We start from the raw sequence: 26,165 nt of genomic DNA, 5'->3' as shown, positions 1-26,165 counted from the left end.
GATGCACTAATGGAACGACTAGAAGAGCTGATTCAACCCTGTGGTCTGTGAGGCTGGCCTGATGTGCCCAGCAACATCCCCCTTTGGTCCAGTGGGAAGTTGCCATATGTTCCATGTGCCAGCCTTCCTTCCACACTCTTGGTAGGTGTTTTATATTTTGGGAACAATCTCCTCATTCAACTGAAGGCCAGTTTCTAAAGACTGAGACCTCACTCCCAGCCCACACCTGCACCTGTCCAGGAGAGAGGACAGGGCGGGAGCTGGGCACACGTGGCCATACCTGGTCAAAGCCCCGGAGGGGGATGCTTCTTATCATGATGGTGGTGTCCAGTCCGAGCCCCGTAAGGAAGCCAGCACACTCCAGGGCCACATCTGCTGGAGGCTAAGGAACGCTAATGGATCATGACATCAAGAGCCAAGGGGCGAGACCCCCCAGTGCCCTAGCCAGCCACCCGCTGCCCCACCAACCTCCAATCAGCCTGAGGGGGCTCCCAACACCAGCCACAGAGCCCCCTTCCCACACCTGCTTCTCACAAACACATGTCCATGGGGGGCGGGGGGGACTCCGGAAGCCACAGAATGTGGGCACCTAGGGCCCAGGCGGCTTCTGCCTCCATGGGGCATCTGTCCAGGCTCCCTGGAGTTTAATGTCAGTCTTAGGGGCCAGGCCCACCCCCAAGGGGTCTAAGTAGCAACAGAAGAATCTCCTTCATGAAAGACATGAAACAGCAGCCTTCCACCCATGTTCCCAGCTAGCCGACCCAGCTCTCATCTCCCCTCAGATATCCCCTCCCCTGACCTCAGATCCTCCCGTGGCTCCTCTCCTGACCCTCTCTGGAGTTACTGCTCCCTCTGAAGGAACGGGCCTGGATGGGGCTGCCTCCAGGGAGCACCACCTGCCTCACGGCTGTGTTCAGCTGCCCCAATGGACTCAGCCGTCGCAGTGTGTGGCTCAGGAAACGCCTCCAGGAAGCCCTAGCCTCAAAGGTCAGCCTTAAATTGTCCCCTGAGTACAGGTCATCTGCCCTGAGTGGCCCTGTAAGTGGCTGGCTCCGGGCGGCAGCCTGCACTCCTTCCGGAAGGCAGAGCTGGGGGGAGGGGCTGTAGGAACCGAGCTGCCACTCTTGGGACTGCGAGCCCGACCGGCTGTCACCTGCATGCCAGCAAAGGATACAGCTGGCCCCGACCACCAACCTGTTGGGGGAACAGACACAGAGAGAGCGGTGAGCCCCCAGTGTGGCCCACCGTGGCACGCGAGCAGCTGCCCTGACCAGGGCCTCCGCGGTGGGGACGGGGCCCTTCTGCTTCGTGCAAGGTGCCTGGTCAGCTGATGCGTCACTGCTGATGAGTCAGCTGAGGCTAACTGTTCAAACAGGTTGTCCCAACGTACAAAACCCACTTCCCAGGGGCTCCGACTGTGAAATACATGACAAACACGGTGTCGCTGAATCAGAAAATTGCCTGGTGGTGAAGGATGTGTGTGGTCAGTGACAAACAACACACGTCTGTGAAAGGTCCTGGGAGGGGGATGGATATGGAGCCCATGGGCGTGTGAATACAAATCCCATTAGAAGAAGTGAAATGGTTCTCCTTCTGTCCTAATGTAAACTCTGCCCTGGGGTCCCCCCTCTGGGTCTTCGGCAGCCGGGATGGAAGCACACATGCTTTGCAGGATGGGGGTGGGGTGGGGTAGGAGACAGTAGGGAGGCTTCTGGGAGAGCATTGGCTGTGACCGGGACATTCCTGGACTGTGGAAGGCCAGGCTGGAAGGCCCACATGTGCCTGTCTAGACCACCACCCACAGGGCAGGGCCAGGATAGTCCCCTGAGCAAGGATGAGGGTACCTGGGGGCAGAGGGGGACACAGGACCCAGAAGAGTCACTTAAAATACATGCCCTGATGGTATAAATCCTCTCCTGTTATTCAGTTCCACTCTGCATGCATGAACACACATGCACACAAGCACACATACACACATGTGCACAGAACCTAAAACAGAATGAAAATTCCCAGCCCGGGTGGCAACGCGTGGGTGGGCTTGTCAGATCACCCCTTCAGCCTTTGAACGAGAGGAGGTGATGTAAGGATGGATAAGCCCAATGTCAGCACTAATCCTGGCAGGTACTAATGATATAATTCCATTTCAAAAAGCAGTATATCCCGTGGAATACTGCTGTAGGCGCCCTGCGGGAAGCAACTGGCACACGGCTTCCTCTCAGAGCTGGGGACAGAATGCTGCTGGAGTTGTATGTCGGGGTGAGCGAACAGAGCTCATAGTGTGAGAAAGTAGAGAGGGACACCAGGCCCCACAGCTGGCCAGGAGCACAGAGATGCCTTCACAGCCCCATACGGGCCTGGCAATGCCTAAGAAATAGGCACGTGGGTGGACGTGTGTGTCCACGTGTGTTCACAGCCACGCACACGTGGAGCATGTATGCCTCTGTGTAAGTACGTTTTCAAAATTACGTGACCTTCTTCTGTATTCAACGTTTATATGGTGCGAGGTATAAGCTTTTCTTTAAGATACAAAATGAGGAGTTACTTAAAATACAAGCAGGATTTGACTGCTTTGAACATCCCGCCTTTGATGCAAGGACGAGGTTGGCTAAAAGCATCCATGCGAAACATGGAGTGCCCCGTGCTCCCTGCTTCCAGGGGTGGCCACAGGGCAGGCCGAACGCCTCTTAGACAGCCAACGGCCAGATCGTGCAGGTACTGAGGGAGTCCCTCTGTGGGACAAGGGGCTGTCTCTGCCTGTCTTGGGGGCTTCCTGCCTCTGAGTGGCCCCTTCAGCAGGAGCCAGCTGGCTGCCAGCTACAGCATCCAGGAGAGCTCCAGGCCCTCGTATCACATTGCTGAGGACGCAGAAAAGTGGTCTCCTGATTTTGGCAAACCACTTGATTTCTGCAGCCCCCAGGTACTTCCCAGGCCTCCTGCACCATGTGGGCGGGGAACCAGACAGGGAGGCAGGATAGGAGGCTCTGCAGGTGCTGAGCCCCCAGCTCCTCCCATGGAGCCACCTCAAGTGCTCTCAGCCACCCACTCCCACCTCAAAGTCATGGGTGCCCACCCCTCTCAGGCCAGCAGCTGAGTCACTGGCAGAGGGCACACCTGGGAGAAGGCCAGGGCCAGCTCAGCCATTCAGATGCAGGTGTCCTTGACTGCATGGGTCGCATGGGTAGAGCTGAAATCCCATAAACGAGCAAGCGTCCTGCTTTCTTGAAGGTAATTTGGGGTCTCTTCTTGTCCCTGCGATCAATAGTATTGGTTTTCACTCCCTCCCTGCCCCCAATTTATCAAATAATCATTATTCTTTGCAGAATGTGGGATCCAAGAACTCAGAGAACTCTCTTCAAATGAGCTAAAGGAGGAAAGTGCCAAAGCAAAACCAGATAGACACTGGTGCCTCTGGATTCCGAGGGGTAGGAAGGACCAGGGGTAGGAAGGGCCAGAAGACAGCAGCTCTGTTTTGTTTTTACTGGTAGCTCTGAAACTGCAGACAAGTTCCTCTGGCCTCCGAAGGGACCCATGGCCAGGAAAGGGGCCTGGGAACAATGGGGCTGAGGCCAGCTGCCAAGGTGCAGGGACCAGTGCCGGCCCTGCCAGCTATAGGAGGGCAGGCTGCTGGCAGCAGGAGAAGTCAGGACCAGCTTGTAGGATCTGGAGAGAGGGCCCGAGGGAGCTCTGGGGGATGGACACACTGGCCTTGTCACTACATTAAGAGACCCGGACACAGAAGCACTAGTCACACAGGAAGTCACCACCCTGTATCCCGGGAGCCCCAGGGTTCAATTTTACATGTGTTCTGGGCAACTCTGCTCTCTGTGCCCTTCGGTGTGCAAACATTTCATGCGAAGGTATAACTACTGTGGGATTAGCCTAATCACAGGGCAGGCTTTCTTGTTCAAAATCTGAATGGGGGAGGAAGCAGAAACAAAAGCCTTAATTCAGACCCATGAAGCCCCAGCTTAAAGAGCCCTCCACCTGCCTCTCGAGTTTGAAGGCCCCTGATCCGCTCCCCAAGGGGAACACCCACACAAAGTGAGGGCCTCACGGCAGGCACCTGGCTCCTTGGCAGCCCCACTGGTGCAGGAAATGCCAAATGGGCTGGGGGGAGGGTAACAGGGAGCGGGGGGGGGGGGGGGGCTGGCTCTGGGCTTGCCTGAGATCTGCCAGCCGCATCCCACCAGTCAGGGTCCCACACTGGACCCACCTCCAACCAGCCAGAGACTCTACGTTCTTGCCTCATGACAGATGCTACCCTGAGGACTTATCTTCCAAGCCTGGCATGTCTTAGCCATAGGAACCCGCCAGGGAGGCGGTCAGCAGAGCTTTCCAGGCTCGTAGCCATGTCTCCAGCAGACACCCAGTCTCCCTTTTGCTGGACACAAGGCTGTCACACCACACGAAGGTGGACATTAAGCAGGAAATGAGAAAATTCGAAGCAATGAGTTTTCCTAATCAAATGGCTGTGGTTCTTCACAAGATAAAATTTATATCCTCCCCTTTGGCAATTACAGAGAGAGAAAAACGATCACAATACCTAGTCGGCTTCCAGACTTAAAGTAAGGGTCAAAAAAAAAGCTGCTTCTAGGACCAGCTCTGACAGGCAGTGTTAAATCAGCTTGAGTTACAAAAACACCCTGCCTCACACAGCCCTGGGCCCCCAGGACAGAAGGCTGGGCTGTGCGCAGTTGCAGGAGAGTGGACGGTCCTGGGCCAGTGAGTGGGAAGAGCAGGGTCTGGGCTGTCACCTGGAAATGGCAACTCATTTGTGTATCAGGCCAACGTGGGAGAAGAGCTGCTCCCAGGCGCCTCTGCTCTCATCCAAGTCCTCTGCTGTCAGAGAAAGGTGATGGCACTGAAGTCATCGTGAAGCTGTTAGCTCAGAGCCCCGCTGGTCCAGGAGTGCTGACCAGCTGGGCCGGGGAACCGGGTTTGGAGCACAGTGACCTTGACTCCCCACCACAAGGGCACCTGAACATTTCCAGGGTGTGGGGACCTGAGGATCCTGGGCGGGGCAGGCTGGAAGGCGGGGTTCAAGTCCCAACCAGGATGCCTGGGGCCAGAAGGCCTGGAAGAGGAGGTGGCCCTCCAGCTGAGTGAGCTAAGATCTCCAGGCTGTGGGATCAAAGGTGGAACCAGATACCCCAGTGCCTACCTCCTCAAAGGCACCATGGGGCGGTCTGCCTACCTTTTCCCTTTCCGCCCTCTCTCCTCCTGCCACGGAGTTGCTGGGCTGGACATCTGGACCGGGCGGGCTGCACGCCGTCTCCAAGCCTCCTCATACAAGGCAGCGCACCCCCACTGCACCCCATTTCCTACACGGGTGATGAATAGTTTCTTGAGGCTCCTGCTACCCGCCCAAGGGACCCTGTTCTTCCCCCAGAATCCTCCTCACTTCTTCAGTCTGCCCTAGAGTTACACAGAAAAGCAAAGAAGCAAGAACAACAGAAATGCCAAATAAGTCACAGAGCTGGCACTCGGGTGGTCGAGGCTGAGTAGACCTACATGGTCCCACCTCAGGCAGAGGGTGTGGTTCTGAGGGTCTGGACAGCCAGGGCTCCCTCCGGCCCCGGGCTGGCCTCAAAGGGCCATGCTCATAGACTTGGGAGCTCACACTGCATATGATGGCGCATTCTGCAAGTGATGTGACCACCGAGGTGCCAACCTGGGCAGCCAGCTGTGTGGCCAAGGCTGTTTCGCTCTTCTCTCTAACCAGGCTTGGGCTTCTTCATCCCCTCTCATGTCTCTAGTCCTGGGCTCCCACACCCGGACTTGAGCAAAGGAGGGCAGGCAAGCTCCTCACGTGTCTGTGTGGCCAAACGCCTCTGTGGCCACTGGGGTCCATGCTCGGGGGGCAAAGGTGTGGAACAACCATCGGAGGCCGAAGAGCCGCAGGCCCTACTGAGGGCTACTGGGTGCTGTGCCCCACCCAGATGCTCCCTGAAAGCTCTCAATGTTGCCCGGGCCCCATCGTGGAGAAGGACGGAAGGAGGAAGGCCCTGTGCGTGCTGCAGAACCCATGAGGGATGCGGGGCTGGCTATGCCCATCCGGAGCCCTCGACAGACAGGTCGTGGGGAGCTGGCCGCTGAGAGCTGCACCCGCTGCAGGTCGAGGCCCGGTCACTGGGCACCCTCCACCCCGGCCGCGCCTCCCGGGGACCAAGCAGAAATGCCCCGCTTGGCTATGGGAGGCACCATGGGGCCAGGGGCAGCCCTCGGGTCCATATTAATTTCAGCTCCATTTTAAAGGCGAGTTAAAATAAACACAGGGAATATTTATAAGGCAAATAAATCTGGCAGAAACAGCCCCTCCAAGTGTGAGCGGAGGCCTCCCCCTCAGCCCCAGCCCAAGCTGATAAAATACAGAAATGCTACTGTAGGCCCTCCGGGCTTATTTTGACTGCAGCAGAGGAATGCAGCATGTAAACACTGCCTCCCATATCACACTGTTACAACTTGCATTAACAGCACCGGACAAAAGCCGCATTTTCACAGAAGCATCGTACAGGGATATATCTCCAGCTTAATTTTTAAAAAAAACCATTTCCTCACATAAATCATGCTCAGAACGGAATGGGTGACTGATACATTGCAAACACTTTTTTTTCTTAAACAATAACATACCTAGATTCCTTTTAAACGAAAGAGCTTTTTTAAAAAAAAAAAAATCTCCTAAATGTTTTTTTTCTGAAGAAAATAAACACAGCACTTTCTTTCCCGATTGAAATATCTGGGGCAGTGTCTTCCCAGCTGAGCAGGCTGCTGCCCTGGCACACAGTCACAGAGGAGGGGCCCGGGTCCCCAGCCACCTCACTCACCACTGGTGCCCAGCCCGCCTGGGCCTCCCGCCATGTCCAGCCCTGAGCAATGGCCTGGGCCAGCCTCTCCACACACCCGGCCTCCTGTGAGCGGTGGCTACAGGGACGATCGCTAGAAACTGACCCCTTCCTGGACACTGAGACACTGCTTTTAAAATATAATGGGAAGGGGCGCCTGGGTGGCTCCGTCGATTGGTAGAGGTCATGATCCCAGGCCTTAGATCAAGTCCCATGTGGGGCTCCCTGCTCAGCGGGAATCTGTGTCTTCCTCTGTCTCTGTTGCTCTCCCCACTCATGTTCTCTCTCTCTCTCAAATAAATAAAATCATCAAAAAATATGTAATGGGAAAATAGCAAACAAAGAGAACCGAATACATAGCTACTAATTTGACAAAAGACCAGGATTCAGAAAATGCTGGCCTTTGGTTACAGGCTACAATGACCAAAGCGCACAGGTGGCCTCAGACAGGACACGAGCACCATGCAGCAAGCTGGCCTCCAAGGCCGCTGCACATTCAGGGCTGTTGGAACCGCGGGGCCAGCAGACCACTATGGAGGGGCTGGCAAAGCCGGCCGATGTTCTACCTGCAGGAGTCAGGGCAAAAGAGAACTAAGAAGATCTGAAGCCAGTGCTGGGCACTTGTGGCAGTGATACGGGGAAGTCAGAGTCAGAAGCCAGAGCAGGACTGAACTCCACTCAGGGACTGAACTTTCAGACTGGCTTGACGGGCTGGCTGGTCAGCAACCCAGGACCCTGGTAGCCTGGAGTCCACCATGCCATGCCGCACCGTGCCTCACCACTCTATACCATGCCACATGCCATGCCACGCCACACCATGCCACACCCCACCCCACGCCACATGCCACACCACACCACATCACATCAAAGATGAACTGCAAAGGCCCCAAGGATGCAAAGGAAAATCCGACCTGTGAAAGCCCTAAAGGAAAATACAGGGGCTCTTTTTCAAAAACAATCTTGGGGGTGGAGCAGGCCTTCCTGAACATGCAATAAATCTAAGAGCCATTAAGTGTAGAAAAAGATCTGAGGTAGGTTTAAAAAAAAAAACAAAAAACAAAAAACCATTTGTACATCATGCAAGTGAAACAACATGACAAGCCAAGAAAATGTGCAATAGAAATGGCATGGGATCACAGCCCTAGTACTTGAACCAGCTAGAAGATAAGGAACAGATAAGAAAAAAGAAAAACCAGATAGAAAGTGGGCCATGGACCAAGCTGACAATACACACACACACACACACACACACACACACATTCTTTTTTTTTTTACACACACATTCTCTCTCTCTCTCTCTCTCATACACACACACACACACACACACATTCACAGACACACTAAGTTTTAAGTGACTAGTAAATATGTGAAACAATGACTAATGATAACAAGTGCAAATAGAATCAGGTCACATTTAACCCACTAGCTAGCTAAAGATAAAAGAAAAGATAACCCCAAAATTTCAGCATAAAGGAAAAAAGTGATCAACATAACACTGTGAAAATTACAGACTTCTGTAGGAAATAATATTACTAAGTAAAAACACAAAGCACAGCCTGGGGAGCTCGCAGAAGATGAGAGGCAAAGGGTCCCCGGCCTGCGTGAGCCTGACCACAGCCACTGGGAGTGACCACACATGCCTTGGGCAGAAACACAACTGGCATTCACTGCCTCCACACCCCCGCCCCCCAGAAGCAGCAGAAAAGGCTCCTTCCTGTTTTACAGCTCATGAGAAAGCCGATGACCCGGTTAGGAGGAAGAGGGGAGTGAGCACAAGTGCATCTGTAACAGGGAGCAGCCCACCAGGAGGGAGCACCTGCTCGCAAGACGTGCGAAGCCCTGTACCTGGGTTCTCTGCATGTAGGAAACCACTCTGACAGGTGGACAGAACACGTAAGAAACGATATGACAGCAGATACGATGCACACGAAAGGTTTTCACTGCAGCGTTTCATAACGACGACAAAAAGAGCCAAGTGAAATGCTCGTGAATCGTGGAATGATAAACTACAGCACATCCATTCAGGGGAATGCAGCCCTGACCCCGACCACAGATGCCTCACTAAGTGGGAAACAGTGATGGGGAGAGCTCACGCGTGCCTGACCACACACACTCCCCCGCACGTACACTGGTGCACACATGGCCATCCGCCCTGGCACACTTTTCCACCTGTATTTTCTCAAACACAAGTTCCCAGGCTCCCTGAGCACCTGCTGATGGCCAAGCCTCTGCTGCCCTCTGGTGGCCTTTCGGGCCCCTGCGAGCATGAAGTCCCCCGGACGCCACTCACAGGGCCTGGCTGGACCTGGAACCTCGCACCAGCCTGCTCTGTGGGCACAGGAAATGCATTCATTGCATCATCACCTGCTCAGGGGGCGTAAAACCACTCACAAACTGCACGTCCCATTTCCTGGGGACAGTTTCTGAGAGCTCTGGAGGCTTTGTGGCATTGCAGAGAAGCTCAAGGTTCAAACCAGAGGAAGAGGATGCTGAAACCAGACCTGCGGAGAGGCCAATGGCCTTCCCCGAGGACCTGGCCTTACTTTGTCATCCCAGGGCTCCGGTGGGTCCCATGTTTGAAAACCACTGCCCTTTTGTTAGACGTGTGGCACCACTTCCAAGACAGTCACAGGTTGCCGTGTGCCAACAGCTGCCCAAAGGGGTACAAGTCCCACTCCCTTCCCTTCCTTCAAGTAGGCAGGAAAGAATGCACTCGAGACAGAGGACCAATGTGTGTTGCCTGCAGTGGGGAATGTGAAAGCATACATCGGGTCTTACGTTTTTCCAGGAGATTCCTTCAGCCAGAAGATGTCATCACTTGTAATTCCATATTCCAAGGCGCCTTCGATCTATCCAGAAAAAAAAGGTCAATGTGAGAAGAGGATCACTTGGCCTGTCCCCAGAGACCCTCCTAAAGACACAACTCAACCAGAACTGCCCCCAACATGGGCATGCTTCCCTGCTCCACAGACTGTTCTTCAGGTTGTGGCTGCTAGGGACAGGTGGCCAGGCTACTGCCGACTTGGTGAGCTGTCTACCTCCTGCACAAGGCGCCCAGCACTCCTCACCTGTGCAAGGTGGCTGGGGAGCTGGGGCATGGCCAGTGGCTTTCTCCTCCTTGCCCTTCAGGGCCTTCCTCTTGACCCAGACCCTGGGCTGAGGGGAGGATGGGAGGGGAGCAGAGGGAGGCAGGGTGTGGAGGTGCAGACTGGGCCCAAGGGCATGAGGCTGAAGGCCCACCAGGGAGCCGAGGAATTGTAAGGACTCTCTGTGTCCCAGCAGAGCCTGAGCAGGTGGGGGAGACAGGACCAGCGTCCTCTCAGTGGCCCATGAGAGCATGAAGAGTAAGATGTGCTGGTGGAGAGGAAGCGGACCGCAAACAGCTTATGATTCCAACTGGCAATAAAAATAAAGTCAGGAATTTCTCGGGTTTGTGTAAAGAAAACCGAAAGGTCTGGAAATCAAAAGGACTAAAACAAGCGAGTCTTGGCAGGCACCCAGGGAGGGGGTGGGGAGCAGGACAGCTGCTGGGCCTCCCCCTGGGCCAGAGAGCTCCTGCTCCCTTCCTCTCTGGGCAGGTGGAGTTGTGACAGCCACCAAGTCCAAGTCCAGCAGGGTGGGGCCGGGCCTGTTACCTCTGCAGGGCACCCCAGCACCCACGCAAGCACATGTCTGCCCAAGATGACCACCCACCTCCTGGAAGCTGACTGTGGCATCCAGGGTCTTTATGCAGAACCAGTGCGGGGTTGGCTAACTGGGAGGGGTCACTAATGGTCACCCACCTTCCCTCTAGCACCTGCCCCCCTACAGAGCCATGTAACCTGCCCGAGGGCCACCTCTGTGCACAAGCCACCTGTCCCCTCTGGAGGCTGCTCTTGCGGGCCTGACAGCAGAAGGTAGGCATGGTGGTCCCCTGAGGCCTGGAGGTGTGCACTTCCTCCGTGCCCCCTCTGCTCCCCGTCTCCAGAGAAAGCACAGAACCGAAAGTGGAGGCCTGGGGTTTAGGCATCAGAGGAGAGACAGAATCACTCCCCTGTTCTTCTTCCATCTGCTCCAGCGGTGCTCTGTCAGTCTAACTAGGAGGCAGAAGCAGGGGAGTCTGTGGGCCTCGTGCACTTCGCTGCAGCCCACCTGGAGGCTCAGGGCTTGTGCCACCTGGTTCCCAGAGCCCATGGGAGACCCACTAGGATGCAGCCTCAGCCGAGCCCCTTGCTCGGCTCCACCTGCCTCGTGGAAGTGAGGACAGAGAAGCGCCCTCACGGGAGACTGGGCCAGGAAGGGGTGCTGGCAAAAAAACAGTAGAGTGACCACCCCTCAGAGTTAAAACAGCCAGACAACTAGCAAAAACAGTCAGATTCAACTTTTTTTGAGAACTTTGGAAATTATCCAAAGGCTTGTGGCAACACAGGGAACATTTAGTCAAGAAAAATGGCTGAAACTTGATAAGAACAGGGAGTTTTCCAAAGAACTTATTAAACTCAACAGCAAAGAAACAAACAATCCAATCATGAAATGGGCAAAAGACATGAAGAGAAATCTCACAGAGGAAGACATAGACATGGCCAACATGCACATGAGAAAATGCTCTGCATCACTTGCCATCAGGGAGATACAAATCAAAAACACAATGAGATACCACCTCACACCAGTGAGAATGGGGAACATTAACAAGGCAGGAAACCACAAATGTTGGAGAGGATGCGGAGAAAAGGGAACCCTCTGACACTGTTGGTGGGAATGTGAACTGGTGCAGCCACTCTGGAAAACTGTGTGGAGGCTCCTCAAAGAGGTAAAAATAGACCTGCCCTATGACCCAGCAATTGCACTGCTGGGGATTTACCCCAAAGATACAGGTGCAGTGAAACGCCAGGACACCTGCACCCCAATGTTTCTAGCAGCAATGTCCACAATAGTCAAACTGTGGAAGGAGCCTTGGTGTCCATCGGAAGATGAATGGATAAAGAAGATGTGGTCTATGTACGCAATGGAATATTCCTCAGCCATTAGAAACGACAAATACCCACCATTTGCTTCGATGTGCAGGGACCTGGAGGATATTAAGCTGAATGAAATGGGTCAATTGGAAAAGGACAGGGGATCTCCGGGTGGCTCAGTGGTTTAGCACCTGCCTTCAGCCCAGGGCGTTATCCTGGAGTCTCTCTCTCTGTCTCTGTGTCTCTCATGAATAAATAAATAAATAATCTTTAAAAAAAAATCAGAAAAAGACAAACATTATATGGTCTCATTCATTTGGGGAATATAAAAATTAGTGAAGGGTAATAAAGGGAGAGAAAAAGAGTGAAAATATCAGTGAGGGTGACAAAACATGAGAGACTCCTAACTCTGGGAAATGAACAAGGGGTAGTGGAGGGGGAAGTGGGCGGGGATTGGGGTGACTGGGTGATGGGCACTGAGGGGGGGCACTTGGCGGGATGAGCATTGGGTGTTATGCTATATGTTGGCAAATTGAACTCCAAATAAAAAAATTAAAAGAAAAGAACAAGGAGTTTTGTGGAGTTTTTTTTTATTATCGACCTAATTTTTATTTTATTTAAAGATTTTATTAATTTATTCATGACAGACACACACACAGAGAGAGAGAGAGAGAGAGAGAGGCAGAGACACAGGCAGAGGGAGAAGCAGGCTCCATGAAGGGAGCCCAATGTGGGACTCGATCCCAGGTCTCCAGGATCACACCCTGGGCCAAAGGCGGTGCTAAACTGCTGGGCACTGAGGCTGCCCAGTTTTGTGGAGTTTTAATGGACTCCAGCCCCATCCCTCAGCCCAGCAGCGACCTCGAACAATGAGCAGTGACTTAAAATAACATCCCGACAGAGCAGAGCTGGAGCCGGAGCCCAAGCCTTTGCAAAGCTCCTTCCCAAGAAACAGCTGTAGATGGACCTGGCTGGGGCTTCCTCAGAAGACCTCAATCAAAAGGCTTATCTTCAACCTTGCTTGATCTTGCCCAGGGCCAGAAGCCTCTCTCTGAGGAGGATCTGCCCAGTGAGTGACTGATGTCACAGCTGCCCGAGGCAACAGACAACAGCAGAAGCAAACAACAGGGTACCCGAGGGCTTAAAAGGAAAAGCCGAGGGATAACCGGTCCGCTGGGGCTTTGGGAAGCTCCCACATATTCTTGGGGACCTCAAAGACCAGGCGGAGGCACCAGGTTGTGCACACACCCAGAAAAGGCCTGAGACAGCCTGAGCTCTCACCTCTGGCTGACCCTGAGGCCCAGCACCAGCAGGAAGTGAGGGCGAAGGCAGAGTTTCTTGTGTCTGGCTGAAAGCATGCCCCAAGTGCCTACAGAAGCCGTCCACAAAGACTGGGCCATTTCTCCAGGTGTTTCAGGAAATCTCTGTCTAGTTACTAGCAGGCCGCTATGCTAACTGAGCAGAGACTTCAGTGGCCTCCCATGACAAAGAACGCAGACTTTGCAAAACCAGTTCAGAGAACCACCTCACACATGACAGCGATAAACAAAATCCTGCAGTGGAGAGAGATTCTGACTTCCAGAGTTAACACATTACTTTATTTGAAATATTCATTTCTCCATAACAGAAGAATTTATGAAACGTGAAGAACCAGGAAAGTATCTCATGACCTTCACACATCATTGGACACGGGGGTTGGGGCGGGGGGGGGGGATGTACATAAAATGGCACAGCTGTTTTGGAAAACAGGCTGCTAGTTCTTCAAAAGGTTAAAAACCAAGTTGCCCTAGGACCTATCAACTCTGTCTCTAGGTAAGGAGCCAAGAGAAGTGCAAACCAGAGGTCACAGAAAAACTTGTACATGGGCGTTCACAGCAGTGTCATTCACAACAGCTCAAAGCGGAAACAACTCGGATGTCCATCAAAGGACAAGTAGACAAACAAAATATGGTCTAGCCACACAATGGGTCATTATGCAGACATAAGAAGGATTGAAGCGCTGACTCAGGCTACCATGTGGATGAATCCTGACACCCTTCTGAGTGCAGGAAGCCACTGAGGTGAAGTGTCCAGAACAGGCAAATCCACAGAGATGGAAAGCAGACCAGTGGCCATCAGGGGCTGTGGAGCAGGGAACAGCAGTGACCATCAACGGCACAGGATGTCATTTTGGCACAAATTGTACCCTTTGAAAGGGCGCACTTTCTGGTATGAGAATTTTAAGTCAACTAAGAGCATGATTTGGGATGGGAGCAGAAAGAAGAGGCTTAAGTCCTGGACGTTCCAATACTTTGAGGCTGAGGAGAAAAGGAAGAGCCAGCAAAGAGAGATAAAAGAGACCAGGTGTCGGGTGTCCCAGAGCGACCTGAAGAGCAAGGGGACCATTGCTCTTAGGATTCAGCAATGCGGGGGTGCCTGCTGACCTGCTTCCGTAGAGCGGAGTTGAGAGAGAATTAGCAAGTGACCGAAGTGAATACAGAAAACAACTTTTTCTTAAGAATAGAAAGAGTGGGGGTGCCACTAGTGTGGGAAGCCGGAGCTGGGAGACCGTGGCCATGCCTGGGGTGCAAGGGAAGGCTGGGTGCAGGGGACACTCACGTGGGTAGGGTACCTCGGTCGCCCTCCAGTAGCAATGACGATGTGCTCAGCCGAAAGCAGAGTCTGAGAATAAACCATGGAAGCCGTAGTCACCCAAATGCACTGTGGCCACCCACACAGAGGGCCCCCAGCAGAGACCCAGGCTTTTGAATTATAGCTCCTGCCCTGCAGCAAGGACCTGTGGCCAGTGGTTCAGAGGTCCTGCGGGGCTGGGAGCCTGTCAAGGGGTCCTCGAACCAGGAGGAGATCCAGCAGAGGAAGCAGGGAGACATTCAAACTGCAAGCACCCCTGCAGGTGTCTCATCTCCTTTTATCCCTGCAAAACTCCACAAGGGCATGATCACCCGCTGGGCCGCCCGCTGCAGCAGGCAGCCTGGCACAATGTGTGTCTCAGTGATTCATTTCATTCTCCATAAGGAATTAGAAGCAGCCTCAGACAGACCTGCAGTCAGTTCCAGCAGTGCTTATTCCTGAGAACAGCACTGAGGCTGAACAACGGTGGGGTCCTTGGAGGTGGCAGGACTACCCGAGAGGAGCCCCTCGGGGAAACTGGGCACTCACCTCTTTCCCGCCTTTAGCAACACCGCAAACTGTGTGCTCATTGACAAAGCTGGCCTTGACGTTAAAGTACGTGACTTTCCTGCAAAATAAAAATAAGTTGGTCAAATATTTCCTCTGTAGATCAAGTGTCACCTACAGGATTAAACAAAGCAGCAGATCGCTAAAAGGCAAGCTCGGGCCCACTGCCAGGGCCCTGCCCAGCACTCAGGTGGGGCAAGCGGTGCCAGAAAACGTGGAGGGGGAGGAGGGCCAAGGGTCCCTGGAGCCGCTGGGACAGAGCCAGCTTAGGATGGTCCCGGGAGCCCAAGCACAGCCCCAGTGTGTGAGGACAGAGTGGCTGGGCCTCCCCAGGGTGCATCTTTGTCACCTGGGCACATTCCAGCAGGGAGCAGAAGCCCCCACATGCACCCAGTTACCCCCACCACCCAAATGACCAACTTCCCGCTCACAGGGGAGGGTGCCCACCAGAGACACATAGCTCCTTGCCTCTAGGGGACAGCAAGGCTGGAAAACAGGTACGATGAGGACACAAGGATGATCAGGAGCAGGGTGTGCAGAAACAACCCACACCTTCTAATAACGAAGGCCACTCTGCAGTGGTGGGTTCTTGGTGCCTTTGGTAAGGCTTCACCACCTCCTCGACTTTACGTCCGCCCCGCAATCAAGCCCTGTGCCTCCAAATGCCGCCTGAGCCATAAGAAGGAATTCCTCATTCATCCCCATTGCCCAGCAACAGCCAGAGGACACAGACACTAGTTCCCCACTGGCTTCCTTCTGTGGGCACCTCCAGAGCTCTCTGGAGATCAGGTCTGCTGGGCACTTAGCTGGGAGCTGCCTGGGGCCAGCAGGGAGGACAGAGCCCTATGCTTCCAGCAGACTGAGCTGGGGACCACGGGGCCCCCACACAGGGAAAAATAACAGGATGCAGCCTAGCTCCCTAAGTAGGGGAACCCTGGGGACACCCAGGATGGGCAGGTGGGCCAGCTTCCCCGGCTCAGCTGTGCTGGGTTTCACAGGCACAGAACAGCTGCCTACTGTACAGCCTAGTAAGACTCGTTGGAGCCAAGCAAATAGTGCTCAGATGGGAGCTTCTGTCCCCCCCATGACCTGCACGAGCAAAGGGCACAACCACAGGGCCAGGAGCAAAGCCTAGCTAGAGCCCCGTGCAGTTTGGGGCACCTTTCCTTCTGGTGGTAGCTCTTCATGGAGGCTGCTTTGGTGGGAAGACGTGTCGGCGTTTGGGCTGGGGGAACCCCAAAGGGCAATGGGACCTGGCAGTGTTAGGCTGGAATGATCATGTTGGACACTTGCTTCAGCAGGCCAAACCAGGGGCCCAGAGAACCAGGAGGTGGGTGGTGAGGTGTGGGAGCCTGGAGGTGAGAGGTGAGGTGTGGGCTTCCCAGGGCATCCACGGGGCTCACTGGGCTCCTTCCACTTAACTGTGGTTGACCCTGACAGGGGAAAGGTCACCTATCCCGAAGAAGGTGCTGGCCCCGGGGATGGCCCTCTCCGTGCCCCCCACACTCCGGTCCCAGCCCCGAGCATGCCTCCTGCCTGGTGCAGACCCAGCTGTCCTGCCAACACGCCTCTCACTCCCCGCTACTCCAGGCTCTGCAGGTGCCAGCTGTGGGGCAGCCTTCCATTCCAGGCCCCATCTGCTCCTCGTGTGTACGCCCCACCCCATGGGCAGGGACTTCTCGTCTTATCACTGCTGAACCTCTGATGAGAAAGTGCCTGTCAAAAGAGGAAATGTCCCCAGAGAGGGCCAGGAGGGCCTGGCAAGGCCTCAGTACCTATCCTGCAGCTGGACCCGGTGCCCCCAGTTCAGGGACTTCACATGGTTCTGCACGGCTTCTGCCATCGTCCTCCTGTTAACACATAAGCAATGTTAAAAACCACAACAGAAGCATGAACTATAGAGTCACACAGCAGACTAGCAGATGCAAATAGCAAGTCAGTAGAAATACCAAGAAACAAGGTGATTTTAAAGGTGAAAAAATGTGACATCTATCCCCACGGCCCCTGCCTCTGTCCCAGGTCTGGGGCCGAGGGCCTTTGGCTGTCAGGACACAGCAGCTGGCCCTGAGTCTGGGTCATCTGAGAACCATGAGGGGCCTGTGTGCAGCTCAAAGCAGACCAGGTGCCACCTGTGGAAGCTAAATTGGTTTCTCACCCGGACTAGTGGCCTTTGGGCCAGACCTTCCTTCGTGCAGGTGTCCTGTGTGTCTTAGGACCTTTAGCAGCATCCTAGTAGATGCAGCAGCCCTCCACCCTAACCAGTGGTGATAACCAAAAATGTCTCCAGACTTTAATCAATGTTGGGGAAGGGGTTGCCCCCGGGTGAGAGCTCCTGTCTGACAGCATGCTCCTGTGAACAGCCCCCCAAGCACCCCATGAGGAGCAGGAAAGCGCTGGGAGTGGGCAGGGCTCCTCACCAGTCATGCAGGACCGGCTGGGCCACATCCCAGCCGTAGTGGGGGGCGTCTCGAATCATGCTCCCCAGCAGCGCTGCCTGGTGCATCAGCTTCTTGGGGATGCAGCCAACGTTCACGCATGTGCCACCGAGGCCCCACTTAGTACCTGGCATGTTGGGAAAAGCAGGTTTAGATTTCTACTCAGGAGACTGGAAGGCTCTCCTATTCTTCTACAGTTGTGTAAGATTCCTTTAAGCTGTTGTTTATAACTCCAAACACGCTCCGGATGAACCTGCCCCATGAATTCACTCTCTATAACTGTTGTCAGAATTGTCTTTAAATAAGAATAAAGAACTTTACGGTAATGGCAGCTGACCCGAGAAGGAGGACACTCTCCAGAGACCCTGGCCAGCAGTGGGTGAGTGATTCTGGGTGCAGCTGCACCCACCCCAGGTGAACCAGGCCCCCATCCTTCCACTTCCCCAGGACATATGGTTTCCATCCAGGGCTACCCACCTCGGGGGGAAGGCTCCACGTAGTCTACGACAGCCACCTTCTTTCCCAGCTGAGCAGCTGGAACGACAAGAGGAGTGGGCAGGTGGGGAGCTGCTTTGGTCAAAAAGGAAGGGAGCTGCCCACCAGCTCTGCAGCCAGCTCTCCTCACCTGTCTGCTGCATACAGCTGTGCTGCCCACAGGTGGAAGCCTTTGGGCATCTTTTGGACTGCAGCTTCATACCACCCACCACATAGCCAGGACCCCCACAGAGCGGGACGCCAACCACAGCAGCCCTGGTCCAGCCTTCCCTTGCCTCCTAACGCACGTGGTTCTAGCCCAGACATTCAGCATGAACCCAGCGCCCACCTGGAGCATACAAGGAGGCATCACAGGAGCACCTACCCCCAGGGAGAGGCTCCAGACTCGGAGCTTCCCCTGGCTCTCTCCCCAAGCCGTCCCTGTGGACTCACTTGCCTCCACTCTTCCCCACCGGACATCAGTGGGAGCTTCTACTCAAGGTCTGCTCTTGTGGGTATTTACTGCCTCATTCTCAGGGTGAGGAAACAGAAGTTCTGAAGTCAAATGGCAGGTCCAGGGTCAGCCAGCCCCCAAAGAGGCAGGGAGACCTGGTCTCCAAACTCATCCCCTGCCTGGAGTCTCCTGGCTTCCCCCACTGGCTGGCAGCAGGTTCCTCCCAGGGCCACGAGCCCCAGGTTCTGACCCCATCACCATTAGCCAGGGCTAATCATGGGGCTTCCCCTTGGCTTGCCTGGGGAACTGCACTGCCAACCTGGGCTCTGGACCTGATGGTCCCAGTGGGCATGCCCAACTTAAACATCATCACCTACAAGTGTCTGACATACTACAGAATGCACTCAGTTCATGGTATTGACCAAGAATAGAACAAAGTTTTAGAAGCCTTCATGTAAAAACCCATTTTGTTCAACTGACCAACGATGGGACTGCAGTGCTTGTTTTAAAAATTCCAGCCACAGAGACTCTTCAAACATGCCAGCATGTCTCCCACAGCTGAGCATGATGGAGCAACAGGGACTGGATTTATCCTCACATTCGAGGCAACCAAAAATCCAGAGGAAATACATATAATAATGCTTTCAAGAAACCGAACATCAGAAGACCAAGGAGAGTGATTCTTGGAAGATAGGAAATAAACGAGGTGATCCGGCGAGAAGGCCCGGCGAGGAGGCCCAGGCAGAGATCACTGGACTCCCTGGCTGAGGAGAGGGCTGGGAGCCTGGGGAGACTGAAGCAGCCAGAGCTCCTGGGACAGAGGAGAGAGCTGCACAGAACCCCAGACAGCTGATCAATGAAGCCAGAAAAGAACCATCCAGAAAGACTAGAGGAGACAGTGCTCACACAGGGCTGAGAATAGTGCCTGTTTCCAGAACCCAGACTGGAGAAAACACATAATTCTGGGCTGCTGGGTAAGTATTAAGGTCAGAGCCCAGTCACTAGAATGATTGGGCCACTGAACAAATCTTAAGTGGAAGATGCAAAAGAATCAAATTCTCTTCCTTACATCCAAGAACATGCTCAAAAATGCACCTAAGAACCTAAAAATATCCGGAGACCAGCAAGGGAAAGTTCAAAGTGTCTAGAAGGACAGACTACAGGATGCCTGGGTGGCTCAGTGGTTGAGCATCTGCCTTTGGCGCAGGATGTGATCCTGGGGTCTCGGGATCGAGTCCCACATTGGGCTCCCCACAGGGAGCCTGTTTCTCCCTCTGCCTGTGTCTCTGCCTCTCTCTTTCTGTGTGTGTGTCTCTCATGAATAAATACATAAAATCTTAAGAAAAAATCATTAGGAAAACATCAACCACAGGGAAATAGCACTTGACCCCTACTTAGAATGACTGTAGTAAAAAAAGGACAAGAAATGCTGGCGAGGATGGGGAGAAATCTGAACCCTCCAACAGTGCTGGCAGGAATATAAAATGATGCAGCCACTTTGGAAGACAGTCTGGCAGTTCCCCAAAAGGTGAAGCCGTACCACTCAGCAATTCCACTCTTAGATGGCCCGAGAGAAATGAAGACATGTCCACACAAATACTTGTGCACAATGTTCCCAGCAGCATTATGCACCACAGCCAAAAAGTGGAAACAACCAAATGTCCATCAATGGTCAAATGAATAACAAAACGTGGTCTGTCCATGCAATAGAATGATATTCAGGCACTAAAAGGAATACAGTACTAGCGTATGCGTGGATGAACCCTGAAAATAGCACGCTAAGACAAAGGACCACATATTCGTATGAAATGTCCAGAACAGGCAACTCCATAGAAACAGAAAGCAGATTAGTGGTTGCCTGGGGCTGAGGGGTGGAGGAGCTGAGGAGTGGCTGCTAATGGGTCCAGAGTAGTTTTGGGGGGTGATGATTAGAATTTCTACGACTGATGTGGTGATGATTGTACAACTCTGTGAGTATTTGAAAAACAACTGAGTCATGCACGCTACATGAATGAATAGTATGGTATACCACTTAATCCCAACGCCATTAGAAAACACTCAGGGTCAAATCTGACAAAAGCTGTATGTTGAAAACTATAAGACTGTGGAAATAAATTTAAAAATGCACAAAAAAGAGCTATACCACAGGACCTAGCTGCTCCATGCTTAGGCATTTATGGAGAACTGAAAACATACATCCACACAAAGATGCAAACACAAATGTTCACAGCAGCACCGTTCATAATAGCCCCAAACTGCAAACAACCCAAATGTCCACCTGCAGATGAATGGACAAACAAAATGTGTTGTAGACATACAATAGAATACTGATCAGTAATCAAAGGGAATGAACTCTGGATATACACAGCTTCATAGATGAATCTCAAAATAATTAGGCTACATGAAAAAAGCCACCAAATACATCTTGCATGATTCCATTTATACAAAATTTTAGAAAATGCAAACTAATCTGCAGTGAGAGAAAGCAGATCATTGGCCATCTGGGGATGTGGCAGGGAAGGGGGGAGCAGGAAGGAGTTCCGAAGGTTTGAGCAGAGTCATGCCCCTCCAAATTCATGCTGAAGCCCAAACCCTCAGAACTCCGGAATGTGACCTTATTTGAAGGCAGGGTCTTTATGGAGGTGATTAAATTAGAATGAGACCATGTAGGCTGGCTAATTGGCTTCCAATCTGACTGGTATGCATATAAAAAGATGAGATCAGGACACAGATACACAGAGGAAAGACCATGTGAAGACACTGGAAATGATGGCCATCTACAAGCCAAGGACAGAGGACTCAGAAAAAAACTCTGCTGGCACCTTAATCTCAGACTTGCAGCCTCTAGAACCGTGAGGGAATTCTATTTAAGCCATGCAGTCTGTGGTTCTTTGGGATGGCAGCCCCAGCATGTGAACATTGGGGTGATGGATACGTTTGCCAGCTTGACCGTGGTACTTGGTTTCACAGGTGTGTTATGTCAAGCCGTATCAACTTGTCTACTTTAAATACATATGGTTTGTTTTATGTCAATTATATCTCAATAATGCTGTAGAAAAGCACCATCACCCACAGGGAGGATGCCACCGTTACAAAAGGCAAAGACAGGTCTGGGAACTGTTGAGGGTTAACAGAGATGTGTCTCTAAGAGATAAGGCACTGGAGTAGACATGACATCCAGGGCTTTCTTCTGCTAGAATGGCCATTGCCCGGACGGCTGGCTTGTCCACACACCCTGTTTCTTGGGGTGGCTCTGTGGTCCGGTGGGATGAGGACTCGTGTCCCTCTATGGGCCCCCATATCAGCTGGGAGACTTCCTCCCTCCACCACAGGCCAGCAGCGTCCTCTGCCCCTCAGAACAAGAGGAGTTGACAGCAAATTTCCTTAATGCCGACTGTGATTCTAAAACCCAGGATCTGGGGCGCCTGGGTGGCTCAATTGGTTAAGCGGCTGCCTTTGACTCAGGACATGATCTCAGGGTTTTGAGATTAAGCCCCACATCGCATCGGGCTCCCTGCTTAGTGAGGAGCCTGCTTCTCCCTCTTCCTGCTACTACCCCTACTTGTGCGCCCCCAACCAAATAAATAAATGAAAGAAACAGAAAAAAAAATTAAAAAACAAAACATAATCAGGATCTGTTGTCAGAGAGCCAGAATTCCATGGTCAGAGTGCCTAATCCCTCTTGTTTGGGGCTCCATTTCTCTCTTGTCTTCCCCCCCTCCCTCACCCACATCTGCCTCCTTATCATTTGGATGGGCAAGCAGGCCGCCGGGCACTCCCACAGCAGAGTGCAGAGCTCCCAGTGATATGCTGGGTCTGTTCCCCACCCAGATCAGTGGCAAACTGCAACACGAGATCTCTGGATGCCTCTGGGGCCAGACCCTTTCATTGAACATATGGTACACCCCCACCCCCCAGGGTACCCAGGCCCATCTGGGTGCCAGGCTGAGGAGAGAAAGACACATACAGCAGAACAAATTGTGATCTCTGCAGGATGTGCCAGGGCTAAGAATGAGGACAGTGGAGCTGGGGACAGGGACGAGGCACAGAGGAGGCTGCCATTCCAAGTAGGGTGATCTTGACAGGGAAGGCCAAAGGAAGGTGAGTGAACCCTGGAGCTAACCAAGGAGGCAAAGAGGAAGCCAGGCTGGGCAGGCAGCCAGGGGGAGGAGCAAGGCAGGAAAGATCTTTAGGAAGCATCTGCACAACAGCAAGGTGGCCAGGGCAGGGGCAAGGGCATGGGTTCAGGGAGACATGTCAGATCCCAGGAGGCCCGGGGCTGGGGCCCAGGAGGGCAGGCTAAGGCCTGGGGTATCATCCTGGCCACTGAGTGCTGCACAGACAACCAGGGAATGGCAGGGAGCAGGGCATACTGACAAGGCTCCTGGGGGGACCCTGGCAGGATGCAGGACCCCAGAGGCCAGCGGGCCAGCTACAGAGATAATACACGCTGTGCACAGCTACTCAGGGCAAATCTCCTCCACCCAGCTTCGAGAACAACACAGCCTTCTCCAGGGGCCCTGAACACTTGGAGGTCCTGCCATGCTGGCAGGACGCAGGGCAGAGGACACATACCTTCCTTGGCACAGGCCAGGCCGCCAGATCCCCCGCCAATCACCAGAAGATCATAGTTCTGCTGTCCTGCTGGGGAAAGGGGTGAGAGGAAGGGCCAGGTTAAAGCTGGGGCACGAATTCCGCAAGATGACATGATTTCCAAAGGCAAGCAGCTCTGTTCAATTAAAGGTCACATGGGATCAAAGCCGCGGCCCCGTGATGGTCCGGAGTGATAGAACATCGTACATCGGGGCAGAAGGCAAATCCCGAAATTAAGCAATTGCAGGTGAGGTTGGCCAAGGGCGCATAATCACCTTCGCAGCAACAGTTAGGTCAAGAAGAAGGTAATTGAACTGGCGACACTGCTCTGAACTTAAACTTCACTGAATGTTCTAAGCCAGACATAGGATTAAAACACTTTTCCTAAGTCTGCCTTTCCGTTTTTTGTTTTTTGTTTTTTTAATATTTTATTTATTCATGAGAGACACACAGAGAGAGAGAGGCAGAGACATAGAGGGAGAAACAGGCTCTCCTCAAGGAGCCCGATGTGGGACTTGATCCTGCATCCCGGGATCACGCCCTGGGCCAAAGGCAAACACTCAACCGCTGAGCCATCCAGGTGTCCCTGTCTTTCCGTTTGAACAGTTACCTTTTGTTCTTCTGCACAATGCTGCCAGGATAGGCAAGCAAGGAACAGCCAGAAAGGGGGAGGGGGTGAGGAAGGGGGGGGAGGTGAGGGGCAAATGTGTCCTTAGGTGAGGCCAGCCGGTCAGAGCTCTGACCTGGGGCCCAGGCCCAAGATACCCAGCACCAAGCACTGGCCCACTCCCTGTAGGGAAAGGAAGAAATCCTAGAACACCATCAGTATGTAGGGAGGGAGAGCGTGTGTGGACTGTGGCCAGTGTGCCTAGAGATGACCATTCTCCCGGGCAAAGCACCCAGGCCTGTGATCAAATCAGGGTCTGCTACCCAAGGCCAGAGAGCTGCCCCCACACCACACAGGAGCCTGAGAAGTGAAAACAACTGTATCTGCTTTTGTGCCCACCTGGACCTTTTCCTGGCGGCAAGGGTGTGTCCTGCGTCCCTCAGGGACCTCAGCTCTGTAGGTGCCGTGCAGACCGGGGTCCAGAGCCTGTACCCCTGCCAGGACACAGGAACTCCAGCCTAGAGGAGGCCCTGGTTTGCAGGTGACAAGGCTAGGGGAGCCCCCCCAGGAGCTGCATCCGGGGCTCCTCTCCGGGGAGAGGCTCCACGGCGCCCACCCCAAGGCTGGGCCCACCCCAACTTCTGCCCTGCAGGCAGCATCTGAGGACACCTGAGATGTGTGTACAGGCAAACACGGGATCCAAGGGAGTCACAGCTTGGTTCAAAGAGCCAGTCCAAAGGGGACCCAATTCCAAATTCAACTCAGGGCTCTGAAGAGACCTCAGCTTTGTCAGTGATTCTGGTGGCTTTGACATGAGCCCAAAGAACCGAAGACAGACTGTTGGTTGGAGAGGAGCGGCTGCTGGGCCCCAGGAGCACAACCTGCCGGGAGCACAGTACCTCTCCCTTGCAGCTGCCCCGGGGTGGGGGAGCAGGGACGTGAAGAAGCTTTGCCCAGGCCAGTGCCCCTACCTTCCATTGCAGGTGCTGCTGCCGGTCCTTCGGCTGACCGAGCAGGGTCCCCGCTAGTTCCCGGTGTCCTCAGCTCCACACTGCGTCCCCTCCGCCTGCTATCAGGCAGGGCGAGCAACTGGCCACGTGGACTGTGAGCTTATCTTTGTGGGTTTGTTTTCCCCGCCTGCGGCGCGTACCCAGCAGCACGAACCATCCAGTAAACACGGGGAAGAGTACCCCGCCTCAAGCACCAGCAAGGCAGATGAGGTGGGCGCTGCTCTGCAGGGGTTACCTGGGCACACACCTGTGCACTCCAGTGCCTGGTGCAGCCTTCTGGCCTCACCTTTCCCACCGTGGGTTCAGGGCTCAGTCCCGAAAGGGGCTGTCTTCTCTTCACTCTGAGCCCACTGTCCTTTTATTTTCAGGTCCTGTCTGAACTGGGGGCCTGGCATCCAGCAAGTGTGGTGAGGCTAAGTGAATGGTGCACTGCCCTGGGAGGGCAAGCAGAGGCTTTCCTGTGTGTCCAGGGGCACACTAGTCACCTCAGGGAGCCACCTTGGGAATCCCCTTGTCTGATCCTCCCCACTGGGCATTCTTTCCTGGTAGCAGGTATTAGGGAACAGGGGACACCAGCAATAGTGTCATTCTGCTATATTACTGAGTAGGCCACCCCCAGGGCTGGGACGGGGCAGGTACCTTCCTGCTCTCAGATGAAAAGCTGGGCTCAGATGTAAGAGCTCTGGGCCTCCTTGTGGGGGGTTGGCCCTGTGCCCTGGCCTGCCAGCCCCCCGCCACTGCAGCTAAGTAAGCTCTAGTCTGGGGCTTCCTTCCCCTCGCTGCTGGAGGACTGTGGGGGCAGGATCTTTGGTATTGCCCAGCTGGACACGAAAAGCTGCACCCCAAGGCCGTTCTGCTCTGCCACAAGGCCCAGGTTATGTGGCCGGCAGGGCCCTGGACTTGTGACGGCAGTGGCAGCTCCCCTTTCTACATCTTTTCCTTGCGACAGGTGGGCTGAGGGCCCCACTGCACAGCTGCATTGATCCTCACCAACGGCCCCCTGACTCCTGCAGCAAGAACGCTGACTGGGTGCCCTGGCCAAGGTCCCGGGGGTCAGCAAAGCCCCCCTCAGGGCACCTCTCTGCCCACCTCCCGGGGCTCTGCAGGCCCCAGGCTCCCCACGCCACAGCAGCACTCAGCCTCGGCCACGGGCCTTCCGTGTCCGCGGTCGGCTCCATCCACTGCGGGCCAGGCGCCGGCCCCTTCTCCCGCAGTCACCATCTCCGGGAAGAAGGCCTCATCCGTCCCTGGCTCGGGGGCCTCAACCCTTGTCCCCCAGGCGCAGCGGTCCAGGGGCAAGGTCTGGGGGTGGGTGAGACCCGCAGGGTGCAGCGGGGAGTGCGCGTGCGCGCTCACAGGCGGGCGCCCCCCCCCCCCGGGCTCGCTCTGGGGGGCCCGTCCTGCGGGGCGGACCCGGGCCCTGCTCCGGCGCCTCGCATCACCGCCGCGGGCCTGCTGTCGCGGGGCCCGGCCCGGCCCGGCCCGGCCCGGTCGGTGCCCGTCGGTGGCTCCAGCAGGGCCAGCGGGCACTGCCCCGGCCCCGGGCGCCCGCGCAGCCCCGCCTCCCCGGGGACTGGCCGTGCGGGCACGCGTTGAGCACCTGCTGCGTGTGGCCCCCGCCGCGCCCCTCCCGCCGCGG

The 26,165-nt window shown here is 54.4% G+C and overlaps 1 protein-coding gene across 17 annotated transcripts in view; it reads right to left on the bottom strand.

Moving 5' to 3' along the window:
• The window catches only part of TXNRD2 (thioredoxin reductase 2), a 47,178-nt gene that overhangs the window by 20,885 nt on the left and 128 nt on the right, over positions 1–26,165 (bottom strand). For 3 of the 17 annotated variants that reach the window (XM_055322330.1, XM_055322331.1, XM_055322335.1), the window contains exons 2-11: positions 22,892–22,960; positions 17,866–17,922; positions 17,371–17,515; positions 16,729–16,803; positions 14,936–15,014; positions 14,375–14,437; positions 9,621–9,691; positions 3,112–3,249; positions 1,175–1,194; positions 281–372 (exon numbers count right to left, since the gene is read on the bottom strand). In XM_055322330.1, the coding sequence (XP_055178305.1) occupies positions 281–372; positions 1,175–1,194; positions 3,112–3,249; positions 9,621–9,691; positions 14,375–14,437; positions 14,936–15,014; positions 16,729–16,803; positions 17,371–17,515; positions 17,866–17,922; positions 22,892–22,960 (809 nt within the window). The other 14 variants (XM_055322343.1, XM_055322346.1, XM_055322345.1 and 11 more) reach the window with 14 other exon arrangements.

This window comes from Nyctereutes procyonoides, unplaced genomic scaffold (genome assembly GCF_905146905.1).
Source record: "Nyctereutes procyonoides isolate TBG_1078 unplaced genomic scaffold, NYPRO_anot_genome, whole genome shotgun sequence".
Taxonomy (NCBI): Eukaryota; Metazoa; Chordata; class Mammalia; order Carnivora; family Canidae; genus Nyctereutes; species Nyctereutes procyonoides.
The sequence above is the reverse complement of the archived record's forward strand: the minus strand, read 5'-3'. Positions and strand labels throughout refer to the sequence as shown.